General features: G+C 37.5%; 1 protein-coding gene across 1 annotated transcript in view; it reads left to right on the top strand.

Annotated features, from left to right (window-relative positions):
* The window catches only part of sntg2 (syntrophin, gamma 2), a 190,551-nt gene that overhangs the window by 58,271 nt on the left and 112,280 nt on the right, over positions 1-20,000 (top strand). The window contains exons 2-6 of the mRNA XM_079833212.1: positions 7,493-7,630; positions 11,653-11,709; positions 11,963-12,020; positions 15,290-15,333; positions 17,292-17,333. Of these exons, the coding sequence (XP_079689338.1) occupies positions 7,493-7,630; positions 11,653-11,709; positions 11,963-12,020; positions 15,290-15,333; positions 17,292-17,333 (339 nt within the window). The remainder of the gene's footprint in view (positions 1-7,492; positions 7,631-11,652; positions 11,710-11,962; positions 12,021-15,289; positions 15,334-17,291; positions 17,334-20,000) is intronic.

A 20,000-nucleotide genomic window follows, 5' to 3' on the forward strand; every position in this document is an offset into this window, starting at 1 on the left:
GATCATTCACTGATGCTCCAGAAGGAAACACGACACATTAAGAGCTGGGGGTGAAAACTTTTGAGCAGGAGGAAGATGTCCAAATGTTTCTTATTTTGTTTAAATATAAAAAAAAAAAATTCCATTTAGTACTGCCCTTCAGAAGCAACAGAAGATACTTGCATGATTCCAAGAAGACAAATTGAGTACAATTTACCTTGATCTTCAAATTCAATAGGTTTTCACCCCCCGGCTCTTAATGTGTTGTGTTTCCTTCTGGAGCATCAGTGAATGATCAAACCTTTTTTAGTAGTTGCGTTTGAGGCCCTTAAAAGAAATTTGTGTTCGCTCGCAAAGACCTTTTGAATGGTTCATCTCTTATGACTGTGCCAATGTAGTTTACAAACAGTGATAAAAACACTTTAAATATAATATTTTTGTTTGATATTTACAGCTGTTTGGGGATTATTTTATAGTGCCAAATTCTCTTTTTTACTTGACTGTATGGTAGGCTACCGAAAGGCTTAATAGGAAGCCTAATGCCTACTTCTAATTTATTACTTTAACAATTAAACTAATCAAATGTGTGTATATTACATGATACAAATATTGAATTTTTTGACCAGTTTTATTAATTTTCTGTTCCTGAAATCCACCCTCCATCTTTATAATCCTGATTTTTGGATCAAATGTATCCCAACCGTACTAAAAAGTTTTGAACAGCACAAACTGATGATTTGATCCCGATCGAAACCAAGATTAGATTTTGTGATCTAATCTGATTTCAGAATCCTATTTTTCTTTTGAACAACCCATTTTCAAGATTTGGGCCAATCCGATTGGATTACTTTTTGATTACTTTTTAATAATTGGCCCCAGGACCATATATGTCAATTAGGCGTCATCCAGTCTGAGCTAACTAACTAAATGTCAACTTTAGGCAGTTAACTAAAGACTAGTGGTCAAAGAGATGGCACATCTTGAGTCTCATGAGGAAAACCATGAGTTAATGCCAAGGGTTGTTTGACCCCCAAGACAGAGATCCAATACAGACCATCTTTTCAAAGACCTCTGTTTGACCTGAGCTCTTAAACAAAGGGACTGAAATCTCTTAAAATCCACAGAGACTTTACCCAACACCTGTAAAGAGACGACTCCTGCGAGGACTGCAGATGATGCAAACTCTGAATCAACATATATTGTAGTCATTCATTGTTCACAACTTGTAATAATTACTACTATGAGCTCATTGTTTCTGCCGTAATACAACCCCAAATCAGAAAAAGTTGGGACAGTATGGAAAACGCAAATAAAAAAAAAAGAAGTGATTTCTAAATTTACTTTGACTTGTATTTCATTGCAGACAATATGAACACAAAATATTTCATGTTTTGTCTGGTCAACTTCATGTCATTTGTAAATATGCATCCTTTCCTGTCATTCAGACCTGCAACACATTTAAAAAAAGTTGGGACAGGAGCAATTTAGGGCTAGTAATGAGGTAAAATGGTTAAATAATGATGTGATTTGAAACAGGTGATGTCAACAGGTGATTGTAATTATGATTTGGTACAAAAGCAGCATCCAAGAAAGGTCTAAACCTTTAGGAGCAAAGATGGGCCGAGGATCGCCAGTTTGCCAACAAATACGTGAGAAAATTATTGAAATGTTTAAAAACAATGTTCCTCAAAGAAAGATAGGAAGAGATTTGGATATTTCACATTCAACAGTGCATAACATAATTAAAAGATTCAAGGAATCTGGAGGAATTTCAGTGCGTAAAGGACAAGGGCGCAAGCCTAAGCTGAACAACCGTGATCTCCGATCCCTCAGGCGGCACTGCATCAAGAATCGTCATTCATCTAGAAGAGATATCACCACATGGGCTCAGGACTACTTTGGCAAACCTTTGTCAAGAACCACAATACGTAGTTACATCCACAAATGCCAGTTAAAACTGTACTGTGCCAAAAGGAAGCCCTATGTTAACAGTGTCCAGAAGCGCCGTCGACTTCTCTGGGCTCGGAGGCATCTGGGATGGACCATCACACAGTGGAAACGTGTACTGTGGTCAGATGAATCAGTATTTCAGGTATTTTTTGGGAGGAATGGACGCCGTGTGCTCCGGACCAAAGAAGAAAAGGATCATCCAGACTGTTACCAGCAACAAGTCCAAAAGCCAGGGTCTGTCATGGTATGGGGTTGTGTCAGTGCCCTTGGCAAAGGTAACTTGCACTTCTGTGAAGGCACCATTAATGCTGAAAAGTACATCGAGATTTTGGAGCATAATATGCTGCCTTCAAGAAGACATCTTTTCCAGGGACGTCCATGCATATTTCAACAAGACAATGCAAAACCATATTCTGCACACATTACAAAGTCCTGGCTGCGGAGGAAGAGGGTACGGGTACTTGACTGGCCTGCCTGCAGTCCCGACCTGTCTCCAATAGAGAATGTGTGGCGTATTTTGAAGCGCAAAATGCGACAACGAAGACCCCGTACTGTTGCCCAGCTTAAGACTTGTTTGCAGGAAGAATGGGACAAAATTACACCTGAAACACTTCATCACTTGGTGTCTTCAGTCCCTAAACGTCTTTTAAGTGTTGTGAAAAGGAATGGCAACCTTACAAAGTGGTAAATGCTTTACTGTCCCAACTTTTTTTGAAATGTGTTGCAGGTCTGAATGACAGGAAAGGATGCATATTTACAAATGACATGAAGTTGACCAGACAAAACATGAAATATTTTGTGTTCATATTGTCTGCAATGAAATGCAAGTCAAAGTAAATTTAGAACACACTTTCTAGCCGAACTGGTGCATTGATAATTTAATAACCCTGCCTAAGAAACAATAGAAGGGTTAAATTAAAGATTAATGGTTCGTTCAGGTCAGGTCTTATAACATGCATAAATTACTAGAAACTTGGTATTTCATCATTTCATCATTTCACTCGGAAAACTCATTCTTTCCTCACTTCCTTTCTTTCTGCAACTCGTGTGAATGTGTGTGTGCATGTGTTCATGTGTTAGATATTAGTTTAAGTGTTAGAATAATCAATAAATCCTTATTTGTATGCAAAGAGAAGTGTTCTTGTGTTATGCGCTTACGAATTTAGGGCCAGATTTACAAACAGCTTGCATCAGCGCAAACCCTCTTTTGGCGTTAAAAAACTCCTGTCAGGATTTACTAAAGATACGCAGTGAGAAATTAGCGCTGAAAAGGCGTGGGCAGGGTTATTTTTGCGGCTGACTTTTATTGCATATGCATTTGTTGGAGTTTCCCGTTCTGACGCAGTATTTATGGGAGGAGAGTTTTTAAATGAATCACTCAAAGTGATTTACTAAGGCTTGTGCTAGTCAATTTACTGGTGTTTGCGCCATTATTTACCGCCCAAAAGCACGTCTTAAACCAGATGCTAATTTGCATAATTCTGTGTTCTTTAATTTGCGCGTCATCAGTAGGTCTATAGAGTCAGAGACCAGTTTTTGGCCAAAGCGTTCAAAATTTATAACCAAAAATTAAGGATGCACCGAAATGAAAATTCTTGGCCGAAACCGAAAACCGAAAAAGAGGAAACCAAGGCCGAAAACCGAAACACTGAAATAAATGATGCCAATTATTAGTAACATTGCATTTATGGCTATGACTGTGTACTAACTTTACAAAAATCAAGGCATTGCAATTGCATAAATTAAAATTAAAGTTTCAAAGAATAAATCAATTACAAATGATGCCAATATTTATGCAACAATGTACAGTATAAAATAAAATCCAAACTAAAATGTTTAACTTGACCCCACTCATGTGTACATTAAATAATAATCTACAGGCCTACAGAAAGGTTTTAAAATTAAATGTTCTCTCATAAAAACAAAGTGCATTTAGGTCTAGTGCATTTAAAAATGTTCTCTGTAGGACTACTACAAGAAAGTGTATCAAAACAAAGACTGCCATAGCCCATATGTTAACTGTAGAATAGGGGTGTAGCGGAACACAAAACTGACGGTTCGGTACAGCAGTTTTACAAAATGTCTTTTTATTTATTTTTATTGGTTTACTAAAAAAAAAAAGTATCTGTCCTTAAATGAATTCAATTATAACTAAAAGTTTATTGAAGATATTGCTGTAAACTATAGGGAGCCCTTACTTGAACATTAATATTAAAGGTTAACAACAGAGCCCAAACTATTAGCCTAAATTCAGTTGCTATTTACTTTTAGGTCTAATAATCAACACTCAAATAACATAGTAGCTACACAAACATGTAAACTTCACATAAGGCAGTTTTTGCAATAACTTCTAAATCTAATTATAAAACAGTTTTTTATCCAATTCGTTGTTGAAATATAATCATTTATACACAGTATCTGTAATTTTCATGACAGGTTTATTTAAACATACATGAAATAATCAAGATATAATTTACAGGTTAAGTAGAATATAATGAATATTACGGCTAATATAGGTCATATATTTAGTGAAAGAGTTGATTTTCTCTAGTGAATAAAATTCTGTGGACACATGAGGTAAATGTGATGCTAAAGTTACGGGACATTGTTTAGTTTACAGCAGTTATATTGACGTCTTTTCGCCGTTGAAACACTGATTGAGCGATTACACCACATATGATACGTGACAGTAAGTTGTAATGTATCCTCAACGCACCTTAGATGTTCATTCATGTTTATTCTTAAGGAAGAGATGATCGATTGCGCGCCGCCGCTTGAACTGTGATATGATCAGTGATGCCACATTAAAGAGCGTCAAAGCGGCATTTATCGTTTGAATTTCGTGATACATGTTGATCGATGTTGGTGTGGGAACTCGGATTGAAGTGTGTTCCGCGCTTAAAACATGCCCACTGTTAAAGATTGCATTCGGAAACCGTTCGGTTTCACAGTGAAGTCTGGTCCTCTTCTCATCGAGAACATGAGCTCTCGCTGTCAGTGCTTGTGCATGGAGCAGATGTGGGTGTTTCTCAGATATACTGAAATACGTCCACACCGCAGACATGTTGCTTCAGACAAGCACGTGCAGGTCGCGGTTTATGTTTGCGTCATCACAACATTTCGGCCGTGTTGTTTCGGTGATAAAAGTCTTTTTTATCTAAAATGCCCTTTTGGGCCATTTTCGGTGGCCGAATATTCGGTGCATCCCTACTAAAAATGTCAAAAAAATGCATATCTCCTGACCACTAGGTGGCACTGTGCCGAAACTGTGCAGTTGGCCTCAGGTCATGGTTGTCATAACACACACCAAGTTTGGTCAAAATACGCTAAAGCGTTGCAGAGATATAACCCCACGTTCATTTTGGCAGGCACTTGGTCGAATAATAACTTTTTACCAAACGGTTCTATGGGCTGCCATAGACTCAAAAGCGGAAGAAGAAATGAAAGAAGCTGAATAAAGACCTTCGGTGCTTGGAAACCTAACTATATTAGCGTCCACACCAACAGACAGTATCATTCTGTTTATTATAAGCACTGCAGTTTTGTCGTCTGTCTCTTTAAATGCTTGGATGGATTCTGATTGGCTGTCAAAGTTTTTATCGTTCATCAGCTGGAAAAAATCGTTCTAAAAAAAGTGATTCCATCGATATCGTTCCTCTGCGGCATTATCCTTAAAGTTGTGGTGTGGATTCTGCTATTATTGTATATTTAGAAAGATTTTTAGAACTTTTATCCTTATCGTTATAGTTATTGTCTACGATGTGAACTTAGTTCTTCGACTTAATTCACCTTAAAATCTTAAAACAGTGTAAATTAAAATGTACATCCATTTTTGGATATGCAATTCAGATAGAAAAATCTTAAAGGGGTCATGAACTGGCTTTTTAATTTTTTTCATACTGTTGTCTAAGGTCAACTTATTGCATTCTCGTTGTTTTTTACATTCAGGGCTCGCAAAATGTCTTTATCAAACAAACACAATGATTCCTCTCTCATCCACACGAGATTGATTGGAATGTTATTTTTTTATTAACGTTACATGGCCCGCCCGATCGATGAATATAACCGCGAACCGTACACACCCTTCAAATATCGAGTCAAGAGAGTGAACAACGCACATCAAGACAGTAATGAACCAAGAACACCACAAATAAAGTATTCTCCAGCCTTTGACAGTGTGCTGAGGGATGTTCTGTTAGACACATACACAATCAATAGATCTATATCAAACGATCTGTAACAATGCAATACTGTCACATATAAAAAACATGTTTTACTCACATTAGTGTGTAGCTTCATTCGTTCATGTAATCTCATCCTGTCTGCAAATCCAGTCTCTTGTTTACAAACGACTCCGTGGTTAAATGAACATACGTGCAAAGTCTTGTAAACAATGCAATGTTTACTGCTTAGAAATTCGATGCAGTTTAGCTCTATGCTGTCATGAGTCGGTGGGCGGGGCTACAGAATCAGGCGTTGTTCTTCTTCTGTTGAGACGGTGCTTCACTACACTCTCACGTCATAGCCGGGCACATTCTGAGATCGATTGTTTGCTGGGCCTGGTGTCTATAAAAGCTTTTCTTTGACTATACAAGGACGTTTTCAGCTCTGAAACTTATAGTACCATGACCTTTTATATATCAAAAGCTCAAGGGAAAGTTGATTTCTCAATTCATCACCCCTTTAAATTTGGGCATTAATCATGCGCCCAACAACAACAACAAAAAACATATATAATGCAGTTGCTGTATATGCCTAATTGGCTCTTCAAAATGGAGTTCAAATTGGTTTCATTATTTTGATGAGCTAAAGTAATGGTAAAAGGTCATGTTTTCTTTTACGCTCATGAATCAAACGGCTTTTTATCTGCTCTGTAATGTATGTGTTGGACTTCAGGGAGAAAAACTATGGTGAGAGAGAGACAGACTGGTGTCAGAACGAGTGAAGACGCGTACCTTCATCTCTGTGATTCTTCTAGCACCTCAGTTCGGTTTTGTTCAGTAAGCATCAGGAGGCGATTCATGAGCTAACACTACTGTAGCCTTGAGGAAGAAAGCGATCCTCATGGCAGGAGTGAAAGTCTCAGAAACCATGATAAATAAAGATTGTAATTGATTCCATTGCGGAAAGTATTTTTCAGCCACAGGAATCTCCTCCAGGGACTGTTTTGTGGGTTAAGTGAATTAACTCCGCTCTCTAGACTCATTTTGTCTGAGAGAAAACTCGAAAGTAATTGAAAGATCCACAGGCGACTTTTCTGTTGCATTAATTCAGTTTGTCTTTCAGTGGAGAGACTGAGCCAACTTCTCAAGTTGGAATCAAATAGTGCGAGATAAATACATTTGCTTCATTAATCTCAGTCTTGTGTGCTGTACGGAAATAGTTCACCTGAAAGGAGAAGATTTTCTGACTTTCTCATAAAAGCTGTCAAATGGCTTCAGAAGTCTAGTCTAGTATTTTTAATATTTCTTTATGGCAATGTACACCGCAGTCAATTCATCTTTTAGTGCTTAATCCCATAATTATGATTGACTAACGTGTTTTTCGCTTATTTTTTCAACAGACAAAAACCGGACTTGCCCTTTTGTACGACGAACACACAAGTAACACCTACGATGTTCGCTTGAAGTTAACGAAAGATCTGTTAATCGTACAGAAGCAGGATGTGGTGTGTGTGAGCGACGGCGACTCGCACTTAAATGTAAGTACTGAGTCTTTGCCTTCGAGTCAATCGTGATTCAAACATACTCATCATTGTTTAAAGTGGCACGCTTCTCTTCATTGTGCATCACAGTTGGCAGCAGAAGAGTGTGTTCTGTTGCATTAGACAAGTCTTCATTACATTTGACATCGCTGTCAAGAAGCACATGCCACTTCTTTGTTTGCTTTGCAGGCATGAGATGCATCATCATCATTCATAAATGACATCAGTGGCATCACGCTACGGTCGCTATTTTCAGAAATTATGCTGTCAATACACAATGAAAGTCATTAAATGTGTACAATGCATGCTGGGGAATCCAATATATTCATATTCAAGAGTGTTTTACAGCATATTTATAATCCTATTTAAGGGCCAAGCACCGAAGTGGCTGTATCCCCTATTGTATCCGTTAGTTTTCTTATTATTAGGGGCTGTAGCGCCTATTGTATCCGTTTTCTGCACTTTCTGCACATAATATGAAATTTGGCACAATTGTAGAGATGGTAATGAATAGTGATTTGACCCATTTTGGAGTCTCTAGTACCAACTCTATAGCGCCGTATCCAGATCAGATGGTGGACCTGTGCAGAAAAATGGAGCACAGCTGGAAGAAAACAAAATTAGAGGTTTTTCGTAATTCGTGGAAAGAGAGCATGATCGCATACAGAAAGGCCGTAAAAACTGCTAGATCAGCTTATTTCTCGACTCTCTTTGAGGAAACCCCCCCCCCCCCTAGGTATTTATTCGATACAGTAGCTAAATTAACCAAAATTTCTGATGTTTGTAAACAGCAGAAACACAGCAGTAATTTAGTTCACCTGATTCCTCTATTAATGCTAATGCCATTCAATATCTAACATTACAGTAGTGGCCATTTTGAAAAGTACAGTATTCAGTTTTTTCACTACTCTGTCCAAAATTTGGACCAAGCCACACAGAAATGACTGAACACATTTTTTTATTCATCTTTGTTCAAAAGTTATGTCACGAACTTAACAAGGTTGAACCTAAATTGACTCAGAGGCTGTATCTCGGCCAAACCTTGAGCAATTGAAACGAAAATTGGTATGCTTCATCTGAACCATGATCTGAGGGTCCATGCAAAATTTATTGGAAGACCTACAGGTCATGAGATCTAAAAAATTGCTATTTTGCTCATAACTTTTGAACAGTTTATAAGAAAACCATGATCATGGTGTCTATGGATTCATTGTGTGGGTTATGGTTAGGCCAAATATGAGGATACCCATTTTGCCAGGATCGGATGAACCATTGGTCGACCATTTAGAATTTTGTCATAAATTGCAATATCTTTTAAACAATTTGGCATATCGGCACAAAATTCGGTATGCATCATCATCGGCATGTCCTGAAGGCACCTGAGAGTTTGAATACAGCACCACCTAGTGTTGCAAAGATTTTCAGAGACCTTTTTTTGTTGCAAAAACGGCCCAGATGATCTTTGGATCAAGCCGCACAGAAATGACAGATAAAAATGTTAGTGTCTATTTACACCAAGTTTGTTGGCAAGTGCTATTCGCACTAGCTCCGCCTAACAATGCCTATTTGGGAAAAACAAGATAAAAAAAATAACAGGCATTTTTCAATGTTTTCAGTGGCGTAGTCAGTAAAGCGTAAGGCTTAAGGATCTTGGTTTTGACGCGATCGACACAGGTTCGAAACTGCCTTTTGCAGAGCTCACTCTTCTCTCTTTTCCCATCACATATCACATCGGAAAGGCATTAACTTTCAATAAAAATTACGAAAATGTTCTACAAATGGAAATAAAGTGCCGAAATTAAACGAAATGTTTAATAATAATGAAAGCATTTATTGGGTAGGGGTAGGGGTCAGTGTAGAGGGAGGGCTTTTATTGTCCCATTAAGGTGGCATCCATTTAATAATTTTAATAAATATAATCATAAACACTCAGTTATTATTGCATCCTGTTTATGTCCAACAATACTGAGGTGCAAATAGTATGTATCTGTCAAAATAAAGTATAAATAGCATCTAATTACTATTTACACATATTGCAAAGAACTACTTTTACATGGTGTAAATAGAATATATTACTATTTTCACTTAGTAAATATCATCTACAGCTATTTGCACTTAGTGTAAATATCATCTATCACTAATAAAATGTTATTTTCATTTGGTGTAAATAGCCTCTGCCAAAATGTTATGACCTACTGGTGAAACAATTTTTATGACGTTTTGACATATGAAGTTAACATTGTTGACCCAAAATTGGTTCAGAGTCTCTATTTTTGCTAATAACTTTTGATCAGTTTGTCAGAAAATCATAATCTTGGTGTCTATAAATGGACACAAGTCTTCCCAGTGGCGCAAGAAGATAAAAAGCACGCACCAGACACAGAGTTTGGGGGTTTGAGTCCCGTGTGGGACAACTTTTTAAAATTGTGTGTAATGTTGTCATTTCAATTTTTGCTGCTTTTGCTCTTCAGGGTCTGCATTGCGCTTTCAGCCCTTTCATGGGCTTGGCCCTGTATCACTGCTTGCAGCTATATTTATATATTTGGATTTATAACTGCACGTGACCTACTCCATCATTTAGAGTCACTTTAGAGAAACACATTTTGAGTTTTAGGCACTAAAGTAAAACGTGAATGTCTCCGCTTTCTAATGGTATAAATAATGATCTTAAGTTTTGGCCATCATAAACCTTTGTTATTTAGAAATTGTTTGTTTAATCTGCATTAGAGCTGCATGATTAATAGTTAAATGATCACAATCTTGATTCAAACACCCACACAATCTTATCCCTAAATGACAACGATTCGGCTCTGTTTATTAAACCTTTGACAAAATGCCGCTGAGCAAGATAAAGCAGTTATCATTTATTAAACAGCTTCACACACTCTCTGAAAAAAAGGTACAGTGGAGGTACAATTTTTTCCCTTGGGAAACAAAATGTATAACTGTACCTTTAAAGGTACACAACTGGTCCTTAGGGTACAATTATACCATTGTTTTCCTCTACTTAGTGCAGGGGTTGGCAAGTTCGGTCCTAGTGAGTCGCTGTCCTGCAGAGTTTGGCTCCAACTCTGATAGACATCTATAGAAGCTCTTATTGAGAAGGTTTAGATTTTGGTTTTATTGAAAATATTTGGTCATCATTATTGTGATCAGTGTTCCTTTAGTTGGGCAGTTTGACTCATGGCCTTTTATGCGAGTTTGTGGTTTTTGTTACAGTGTTAACAAAACACATAATCTGTGTTAAAAAGTCAAGAGAAACCATAAACAAAAAATATCATGAAGAAAAATGTTCGACTAAATTCATCACTGACTAAAAATGTTAATAAATAATATTCTCCAACATGACTTTCTTGCCACAGATCAGACATTCTGAATTTTGATGTTTAAATTCATTCTAAGGGGAAAAAAAGCTTAGACTCACACAGATATCAAGAATCAGCATATGAATCTCAACAATGGTGACATACTTAATGCTGAAATGCATGCTGAGAGTCATGCGTTTTATACTGTGGTGGCTCAGTAGGGTTGGAGCTAAACTCTGCAGGACATCAGCTTTCTAGGACCGAACTTGCCTACCCCTGACTTAGAGGTACAAAAATGTACCCTTGATGGTACCACCCCAGTGACAGCCACTTTTTGTACTCTTTTTCTTTTCAACCACACAACCTACAATAATTCAAATGATCACTGATTTACTGGGATTTAAGTGCTGCTCTATTTTGACAGAATTAAACGAGTGTTATGAAGTGTTTTCCATCTGAATTGACTAATCTATCCCAACAGAGATTAGTAAATATAGGCATTTTTTGGCAAATATTTAAACACATCAATCCTAAAATGTATGATTATTACCTGTATTTGAAAGTTGGGATGTTGGGATCTTATTTATTTACCCTGTATAAAGCATTTTATGTACAGGCTTCAAGTCAAGTGTTGCTATATGATCATTTCTTTAATGATTTGTTATCTAGTTAATGCTGTGAATATTTTACCAACTAAATTCCCCTTTTTTAAAGCACAGAACTGTTGTACTTCGAAGACAGGTGACTGGAGGTCTCGGCCTGAGTATCAAAGTAGGTCTTTTGCTTCTTTAATATTGTTAATTCACATTAAAGAGCTTGATTGAACATGCTCAGGTAGTGCACTCATAGCTTCACAGGCCAGATAATCATTGCACATTATTAGTCTTTTAGAGATCAAAGAGGAACCTGATATAAGGCTCAGCTCTCATTAGATTTACTCACAATAATCTTTGATGAGGCAATGGATTTGTATTGGTAACAGATGTAGAGGTGAATTTCCTTGACGGCTCTTCATGCATTTCAGGGGGGAGCAGAACATAAAGTGCCTGTGGTCATCTCAAAGATTTTCAAAGATCAAGTAGGTAAGATGACAAGAGTTCCTCCCATCCGCTGTACAGCAGCTGCAGTCAGAGCGCTAGAGATAAGCCGTAACATTTCTGCACTGTAAAAATATTTTTTTTTCCGTTGTTGAGGATATTGGAGTATGTTTAACAAGGGGGGGAAACTACCATTTCAGTTTTTCTACATCAAAATTTCAAGTTTATTTCAGTGTGTTTCTTTGTAATTGTTTCTAAGTTAAGTTCATTTCTACACTGCAAAAATTGATTCCAACAGAAATATGCTTTCTTAAATCAAGATGTATTTACTTAAGAAGCAATTTGCAAAAAAAATGAAATTATCAAATGATTATATCAAAATGAAGTTTAAGCTTAAAACAAGAACAAATATCTGCCAGTTTGGACAGAAAATAAACCTAATACAAAAAGAAAACAAGTTTATTTTTATTTCAAGTTTATTTTTCTTACCCTACTGGCAGATATTTATTCCTGTCTTAAAGGGGTCATGACATGGTTCCTTGAGGTTCACTTATAATGTTAATTATATTGTGCTAAAACGTTTGGCATGAATAAGGTATAATTATATATTACATAATTATATACTTAAGTGGACTAATGGACTCTATATTCTATATTATAATGGACTCTATTTGACGCTCACATCCAGTGTAGGCAAATGTCAGCCGTTAAGTGACTGACCGCCAGTGGGCGGGGCCTATGGTGCGATGGTGTATAACTATTCGTCAATGTCTTGCTCTGGAGGTGGTCATATGCAAGTATATTTGCCCGTGTGACGTCACAGATCCTGCAATTTCCAAACTCAGTGTTTTTTGGAGTTTGATTAAATAAAAGCTCTGTTTATAAGGAGGAGGATGTTTTAAAGAGCCCCTATTATGGATTTTATAAAATTATCTTTCATGTAGTGTGTAACATTATCTCTAAGTGAATGACAACATCCTGCAAAGTTTTAAATCTGAAAGTGCACCGTATATAAAGTTATTGTCTCTCAAAAGTAAGAGTCGACTCTGAGTCAATTAAACGAATCGTTTTTCAAACAAATCCCAGGCCGGTTCGTTGTGACGTCAAGACGAAACATTAGCATATTGCTCGCCCACTGCAGACACCAGGGAGAACTTGAACCTCCTCATTTACTTTCATTACTATCATTACTTTGAGTAAAGTTAAAGGATGGAGCAAGATTTGTTTTGCAAACTTTAATGTTACATCAGTCATTCACATTAGTGCTGGACTAACATATGCACTGTTATTAATACAGTTCCCACATGTGTACCGCAATAAATTAGAAACATGCACACACACATGGGTTTGTTGATGGACGCACACTTGTTAATGCTGATGGTGAGGAATTACAGTTGAAACATCTCATAATGAACCTCAAAATGAGTAGCTTCACTGAAAAACGTCCTGATCAAAGTTCGGGTTGAATGACTAGTCTGCGATTAGGATTCGCACTGGGATTGGTGTAAAATCGACGCCATCGTTACTGTATTTACAGTGTGTATAATCGCTGAGCTTCAGGAAGCCTCTGGACGGAGCTGGAGTTCAGTTATGGTAATGGGAGTTTGACAGACTGGATCATCTGACCAATCAGAGCAGAGTAGACCAATCACAACAGACTGGACCATCTGACCAATCAGAGCTGACTAGACTCACGTAAAGGTGGGATTTAGAGAGACTGATTAATCTATTGTGTCGTTTGAGAATCACTGGACATTGTGGTGATGTGCAGTGGATATTATGAGAAAATTAAAACGTTTTAGACTCCAAAACTAAATTAGGAAACTTTAAAATAGCATAATAGGTGCACTTTAAGGTCTGAAACTTGCAGGATGTTTTAATGAGGTTGTGAACTGCACTGTTTTATTATTTATTATTTCCTGTGGTGCACTTATAATACATAAAAAATGGTCATAATATAGAAATAAAAAACATTTTCCTACCCTGGTTTTAGCCTCTGATTTGAATGCTCTGTTTGAAGGGGCGTGTCTGCTGTGAGACTTCAGTGTCAACGCCCACTTCTGTGATTGGCTGCTGTTAGACTTCAGTGTCAACGCCCACTGCTGTGATTGGCTGCCGTGAGACTTCAGTGTAAACGCCCACTGCTGTGATTGCTGTAAGACTTATTATATGTCTTACATGTTGTGGCATTACTATCGAGTCCATACAGTAAAAGTCTGTTTGCAAAGCCTGCACTGAAATTGCGACTGATTTCCCAAAGAATCCACAGTGAAATGTGCAGAATACAAATAAATAATGCTCAACTGAGACATTCACATTGTTGAAAATAAATAAGCACATTTCTAGCATAAGGATCCTTTGGAAGGTAATGTTATGTTTAGTCCAGTGATCCTATATCGCTCTTCTCTCCTCGTCATCTCACTAACACTCCAGTGGGCGGAGCCAAAGCTGTGATGATGCAGTAGGTGTTGATCTTCTGCAGAGGCGCTCTTTCACCGATCTGAGTCGTTCTCTGGGCTTGGTTACAATAAAAGCTGTTTTTGGACTAACATGGAAGTTTTCAGTTCTGAAACGCATTCTATATTCTTATAGAATGATGACCTCTTATATGTCATATATATGTCATGACCCCTTTAAGAAAAGACTTAATTTTTATAAATTTTTCAGAAAACAAGACTTAATATCTTAGGTCCTTACTAGATGAGTTGCATAATTTGCAGTGAATGCCAAACTATTCTCAGTGTGTAAAATCTTGTAGGGTACACTTTTCCCTCGTTGTTTTTCATTTAAAATAAATGCCCTGCACAGCCTAAATGTAGTCCGTTTGATATCCGTATAATTAGCGCTTGCTCACATTATAGTTTATTCATCGCAAGTATCTGACAGCAGTTGCTAACGTGTGATTAGAATCCGATCCTACAGTACTCGAGAACAATATAGCTTTGTTTCATGCCATACAGTTCAAATATAATTTTAATCATGGTTAATTACTGTACAAGCCTTTATTCATGTGCGCTTGCAGTTTTATTGGTTTTTATTAGCTTCCCGCTGAGATGCTTAGTGTAGAATTATATCCGCCATTAGAGCTGTTTGATATCAGGAAGCTTTTGCAGTTTCGTCTTATTTGTCAGAACGCGTTGAACTTAAACACAGATTTGTGGGAAATTCGTCCCAGAGCGTTTCAGGCCCATGCTAGATTGAAAGGCTCATCAAACTCAAATCCTGATTGCCATGTCATCGCATAAGCACTATTAAATGAGTAATTATATCCCAATCTTTCCATTAACCTCTGACTGGACCGTCCGGGGCCTCAGCCGATCAGACGGGGATGCTGTTTATCGGCGACGCCGTTATGCAGGTTAGTCTTTTGGGCTTTTGCACACTCTCGTTCTTTACGCTGCTCTCGGGGTCAAGGGTGCATGTTAGAGCAGCGTTCCCTCTGAATTTTAATGATGCTTCCCTCTGATTCATTTTCTCCAGCTTGACTGGAGGTTTAACCTTTATCTCTTTGTATGAATCAGAGGAACAGCAACACCGATAGAGAGAGAGAGCAATAAATAGAATATTAGTTCCTGTGGTGCAACTAAACAAATGGTTTTATTTCATTTTGAATGTTATGAGACTCTCTGAGGCTCTTTATTCACTGACTTTAGAAAATTTACCGGCCATAAATATTTATTACTGGCCATGAAAACAGTCGTAATGACACCAAAATACCAGTGGAAATTCACAATTCTCTATTCCAATTTCGATACCACAGCTAAAACTACCAGCCTGACTAATATAAATGTAAAACATTATTAAAGACAAGTACAGTCGGTAATAAAACAAGAACAAATAATCAAATGAATACAATATAACAAAGATGCAAAATACTAAACAGTGCTTGTCAGGTTTTTCAGGTACACGCTCTAAAAAAATGCTGGGTTAGAAACAACCCAAGTTGGGTTAAAGGGGCACTTCAGCACTGGGAAGATGAATGTGTATTTAAACTGGGTCATTTATGTAGTAGAAATGTGAAATTATTTTTGAATTTGGTGCCTTCTGGACTGAGAAAATGCAGAAAATGTATTTTTGTCTCATGTGGATGAAAGACAACAACTCCCAGAATGCACTTTCTTCGCTGCCCTACGAGGCCACTCCCTACACCGCCCCCACCGTCGTTTTGATTTTCATAGTAATACAATAATTTCGTTCAGTTAGAGAACAGACTCTACAATTAAAAACTGAACGTGTCTTTTCAATAACGTGTGGGTCTTGTCCCACCCACATACAATGGTTCCGACGCCCATGGTAGGATCAGCTTATAATTGGTCAGCAAACAAAGGTGCATATTTTTGGCATATACTGCGTGCACGAGCGTGCGCGCACACACACACACAAAGTTAGACAAAATGGCGAAATTACACAAAGGTTAATTAGTTTGCAGGATTATTTTTGTCGATATTAACATTTCAATGATAAAACAGCTGCCAAATATGAAATGTTTAGTTTAGCTAATTACATTTTATCTCACACTTTATGACCATTTAACTGAATCGTCGCGCTGGAATTCGTGCTCAGCATCTTCAGTGAACATAAAGCCCGCCTACTTTGTTTTGATTGGTCATCTGAAATATTTTGACGTTGACGAGCGATGATAGACCCGCAGGCAGTTTAGATGAGAAGATCTTGGTTCTGTGTAATATCAATAAAGTAGTGTTAATACTATTTTAGGCAATTATTTCACAACATTTATATTATATAACCTACACATCGGAAAAATACAGAGGTCCGGATTCGAATTATTGCCCGTCATTACTTGAAATAACACTTGTTTATTACGACAACAAAGAAAATCACAAAAAACTGACTTAAATTCTGGACCTTTGGCATGAGATTTAAACAATAAGACTGTGTTGAGCTCTAGAACAATTCGTTTTCTGTCCATGAATGTCTCCAAACAATTGCTCACCTGTCTAATAAAACACATCATATATTAAAGTGTCTTTGGTGTTTCCATGGTTTCTACAAAATAAAACCGGAAATTAAAAATTGCTTATTTCTCTGGATTTAAACATTCTTGGAAACATTTGGGATTATGTAAGTACACAAGTCAACAAAATATATAACACTCTTCTAGTGGGTTTTGGATATTTAAAACCAAAAAATCTTACATATTGTGCCTTTAAGTAAAGAGAATATGGGATTAAATGTGGTTATTTGTCATGAAAATAATGTCAGAATGCAAAGTCCTCTCAATTTCTTTTTGTTTTTATGTGACCTGAATATGTTTTTAGCTTTTTTTAACATGATGTCTTAATCTTTTCTCTGCAGGTCAATGGCATTAACGTGGAGAAGTGTACGCACGAGGAAGTCGTGAGTATTCGATTGGCTCTTTCATCCGTGCTCTTGATATGCCACTGATGCAGAATTAATGTAAAGTGCATGAGATGCGGCTGAAACCTTTCGTATCAGTAGCGAATGTTTGGATCCTCCCTGTAAGGTCTCAGCTATAACTAATTGATAGTGAGTAGATTCATCACACGTCGATGCGCAGAAACACTCACTCGCATTGGCAGGTTTCCTGTCTCCTCTGGGATCCCGACAGGATCTATCTTTGCATCTCCATCCGGAAGTTGAAGGATGCGATTAGTGATTTCACTGAACAGCCACAGACTAACTAAGACATGCGCTTCTGTCCGAGAGAAGCTGACAGAAGTCTTCCTGTAGGACAGCAAAATCACACATGAATCTGCAGTGTCTCAGTTGTTTCTCCTAGAGATCAAATGGGGGCTCTTGCTTAAATGTTCCTCATCTCAGTATGAGCTCAAACATTTCTCATCAAATTCCTCCAAGATCAAGAGATCCCTGCTATCCGCATTCTTGGATTTGTGGACTCTTATACTAGTTATTCAATAAGGTCTCATTTGTTAAAGTCCCCCTGTGAACCAAAGAAAGTCTCAAAAACGCTGTTTGAAATCGCCCGTTTTCTATGTCAACCAATCACGTCACGAGGGGGGCGGGGCTTTAGCATATCATTAACTGCTGTGAAGCAGGGGAGTCTCAAGGGAAGCAGGTTATCCCGGGATATTTTTAAAGGCGTCCTTGATTATGATTTGACTTTTTTAACTTTAGCTAGTGTGTGATGTTGCTGTTTGAGCATAAACAACATCTGCACAGTTACAAAGTTCAAAGCAAAGGATGATTCGCTTTTTAAGAACTGCAACAAACAAAAATGTACATAAACCCAACAAAAAAAAACATAACAAAGGCCTTGTTTAGAAGAGGAAGAGTTAGTCGAGCAAATTTAGTCGCTCAAGCTGTCATCCGTCTTTCACATTTATCACAATACAGTACGAACACAAATGCAATGGTGTGTCATAAAGCAAGATGACAATATAAGTTATAACTGTAATTAAACTAAACTATACCTGTTCTCTCCTCATGCAGCAGATATTCTCTGGCTCATTTTACAACAGTTCCCATACCAGCGATTTATAGATTATCATGACAGAATAATCTATTCTAAAATTCATCAACCATCATTGTCCGACTCCGGTTTGAACATAAAAGTCTGAACAGTTTCTGATATCTTCAGTGTGTGTCTGCTCTGCGTGAGGTAATCGGAGCTGCTAACATGAGCTCTTGAAGCTCCGCCCTCTTCTTGAAAGGGGCCCCCCAAGCAGCAGCTCATTTGCATTTAAAGACACACACACAAAAGATGTTTTTGCTCGCCCTCAAAAAGTGACAATTTTAAAGGAACACGCCACTATTTTTGAAAATAGGCTCATTTTCCAACTCCCCTACTCATTTTCCAACTCAAGTTAAACAGTTGAGTTTTACCGTTTTTTATTCCATTCAACCGATCTCCGGGTCTGGCGGTAGCACTTTTAGAATAGCTTAGCATGGATCATTGAATCTGATTAGACCATTAGCTTCTCGCTCAAAAAATGACCAAAGAGTTTTGATATTTTTCCTATTTAAAACTTGACTCTTCTGTAGTTACGACATGTACTAAGACCGACGGAAAATAAAAAGTTGCGATTTTCCAGACCGATATGGCTAGGAACTATACTCCCTTACCTAGCTAGGGACTATTATCAGGCGCTGTGTAATATCATTGCGCCGCTGCACATGGTATGGCTCAAGTTTCTTGATTATTACGCAGAAATGAGAGTATAGTTCCTAGCCATATCGGTCTAGAAAATCACAACTTTTCATTTTCCGTCAGTCTTAGTACACGATGTAACTACAGAAGAGTCAAAAAATATTGAAACTCTTTGAAACATTTTTTTGAGCGAGATGCTAACGGTCTAATCAGATTCAATGATCTATGCTAAGCTATGCTAAAAGTGCTACCGCCAGAGGTAAACAGTAAACAGTAAAACTCAACCGTTTAACTCTAGAGGAGACGGAAAATGAGCCTATTTTCAAAAAAAAAGTGCCGTGTTCCTTTAACATGCTATAAAAATGATCTGTGGGGTATTTTGAGCTTCACCTCAGAGACTTACTTCACATCATGTAAAAAGAGGCATAATAGAACCCCTTTAAAATATCTTTTCCTGCATTTCCTGACGAGTTATTTTAGGAGAAATGCCTGAGACAAAGTTGATGCTTCATTGAAGCATAATTAAAAATCTCCTGGGCAATGAAAGAACAATTAGAGAAATACAGTTTCCCTCTGGGATATTATTACATACTGTAGGTGGTTGTGCAAGGTTTGAGATGCGAGACCAATCTCAAGAGATGATCGTCAAAAGATGAGATTGTTAGGAAAAATGTGAATGATTTCTTAAAACGATCTTTTAAATATGATGATAAATAAGTGATAACCTTTTAGTGGTTTCAAGGGTTTCTTGGCAAATGCTTGGTTTCCTCTCTGTGGAAATGTTGCACAAGTGTGTCATGTTTAATCAGAGGAAAGCTCAGATTTGTTAATGAAGTGAATTTTCTAGCCGTGCTGATCAGATGAAGTCTAAAAGTCGACATGGAATCAGAATTCCTTCAAAAGTGCTTGCATTGGGAAACATACTTCACAGCTTC

This window comes from Gobio gobio, assembly GCF_949357685.1.
Source record: "Gobio gobio genome assembly, chromosome: 13".
Classification (NCBI taxonomy): Eukaryota; Metazoa; Chordata; class Actinopteri; order Cypriniformes; family Gobionidae; genus Gobio; species Gobio gobio.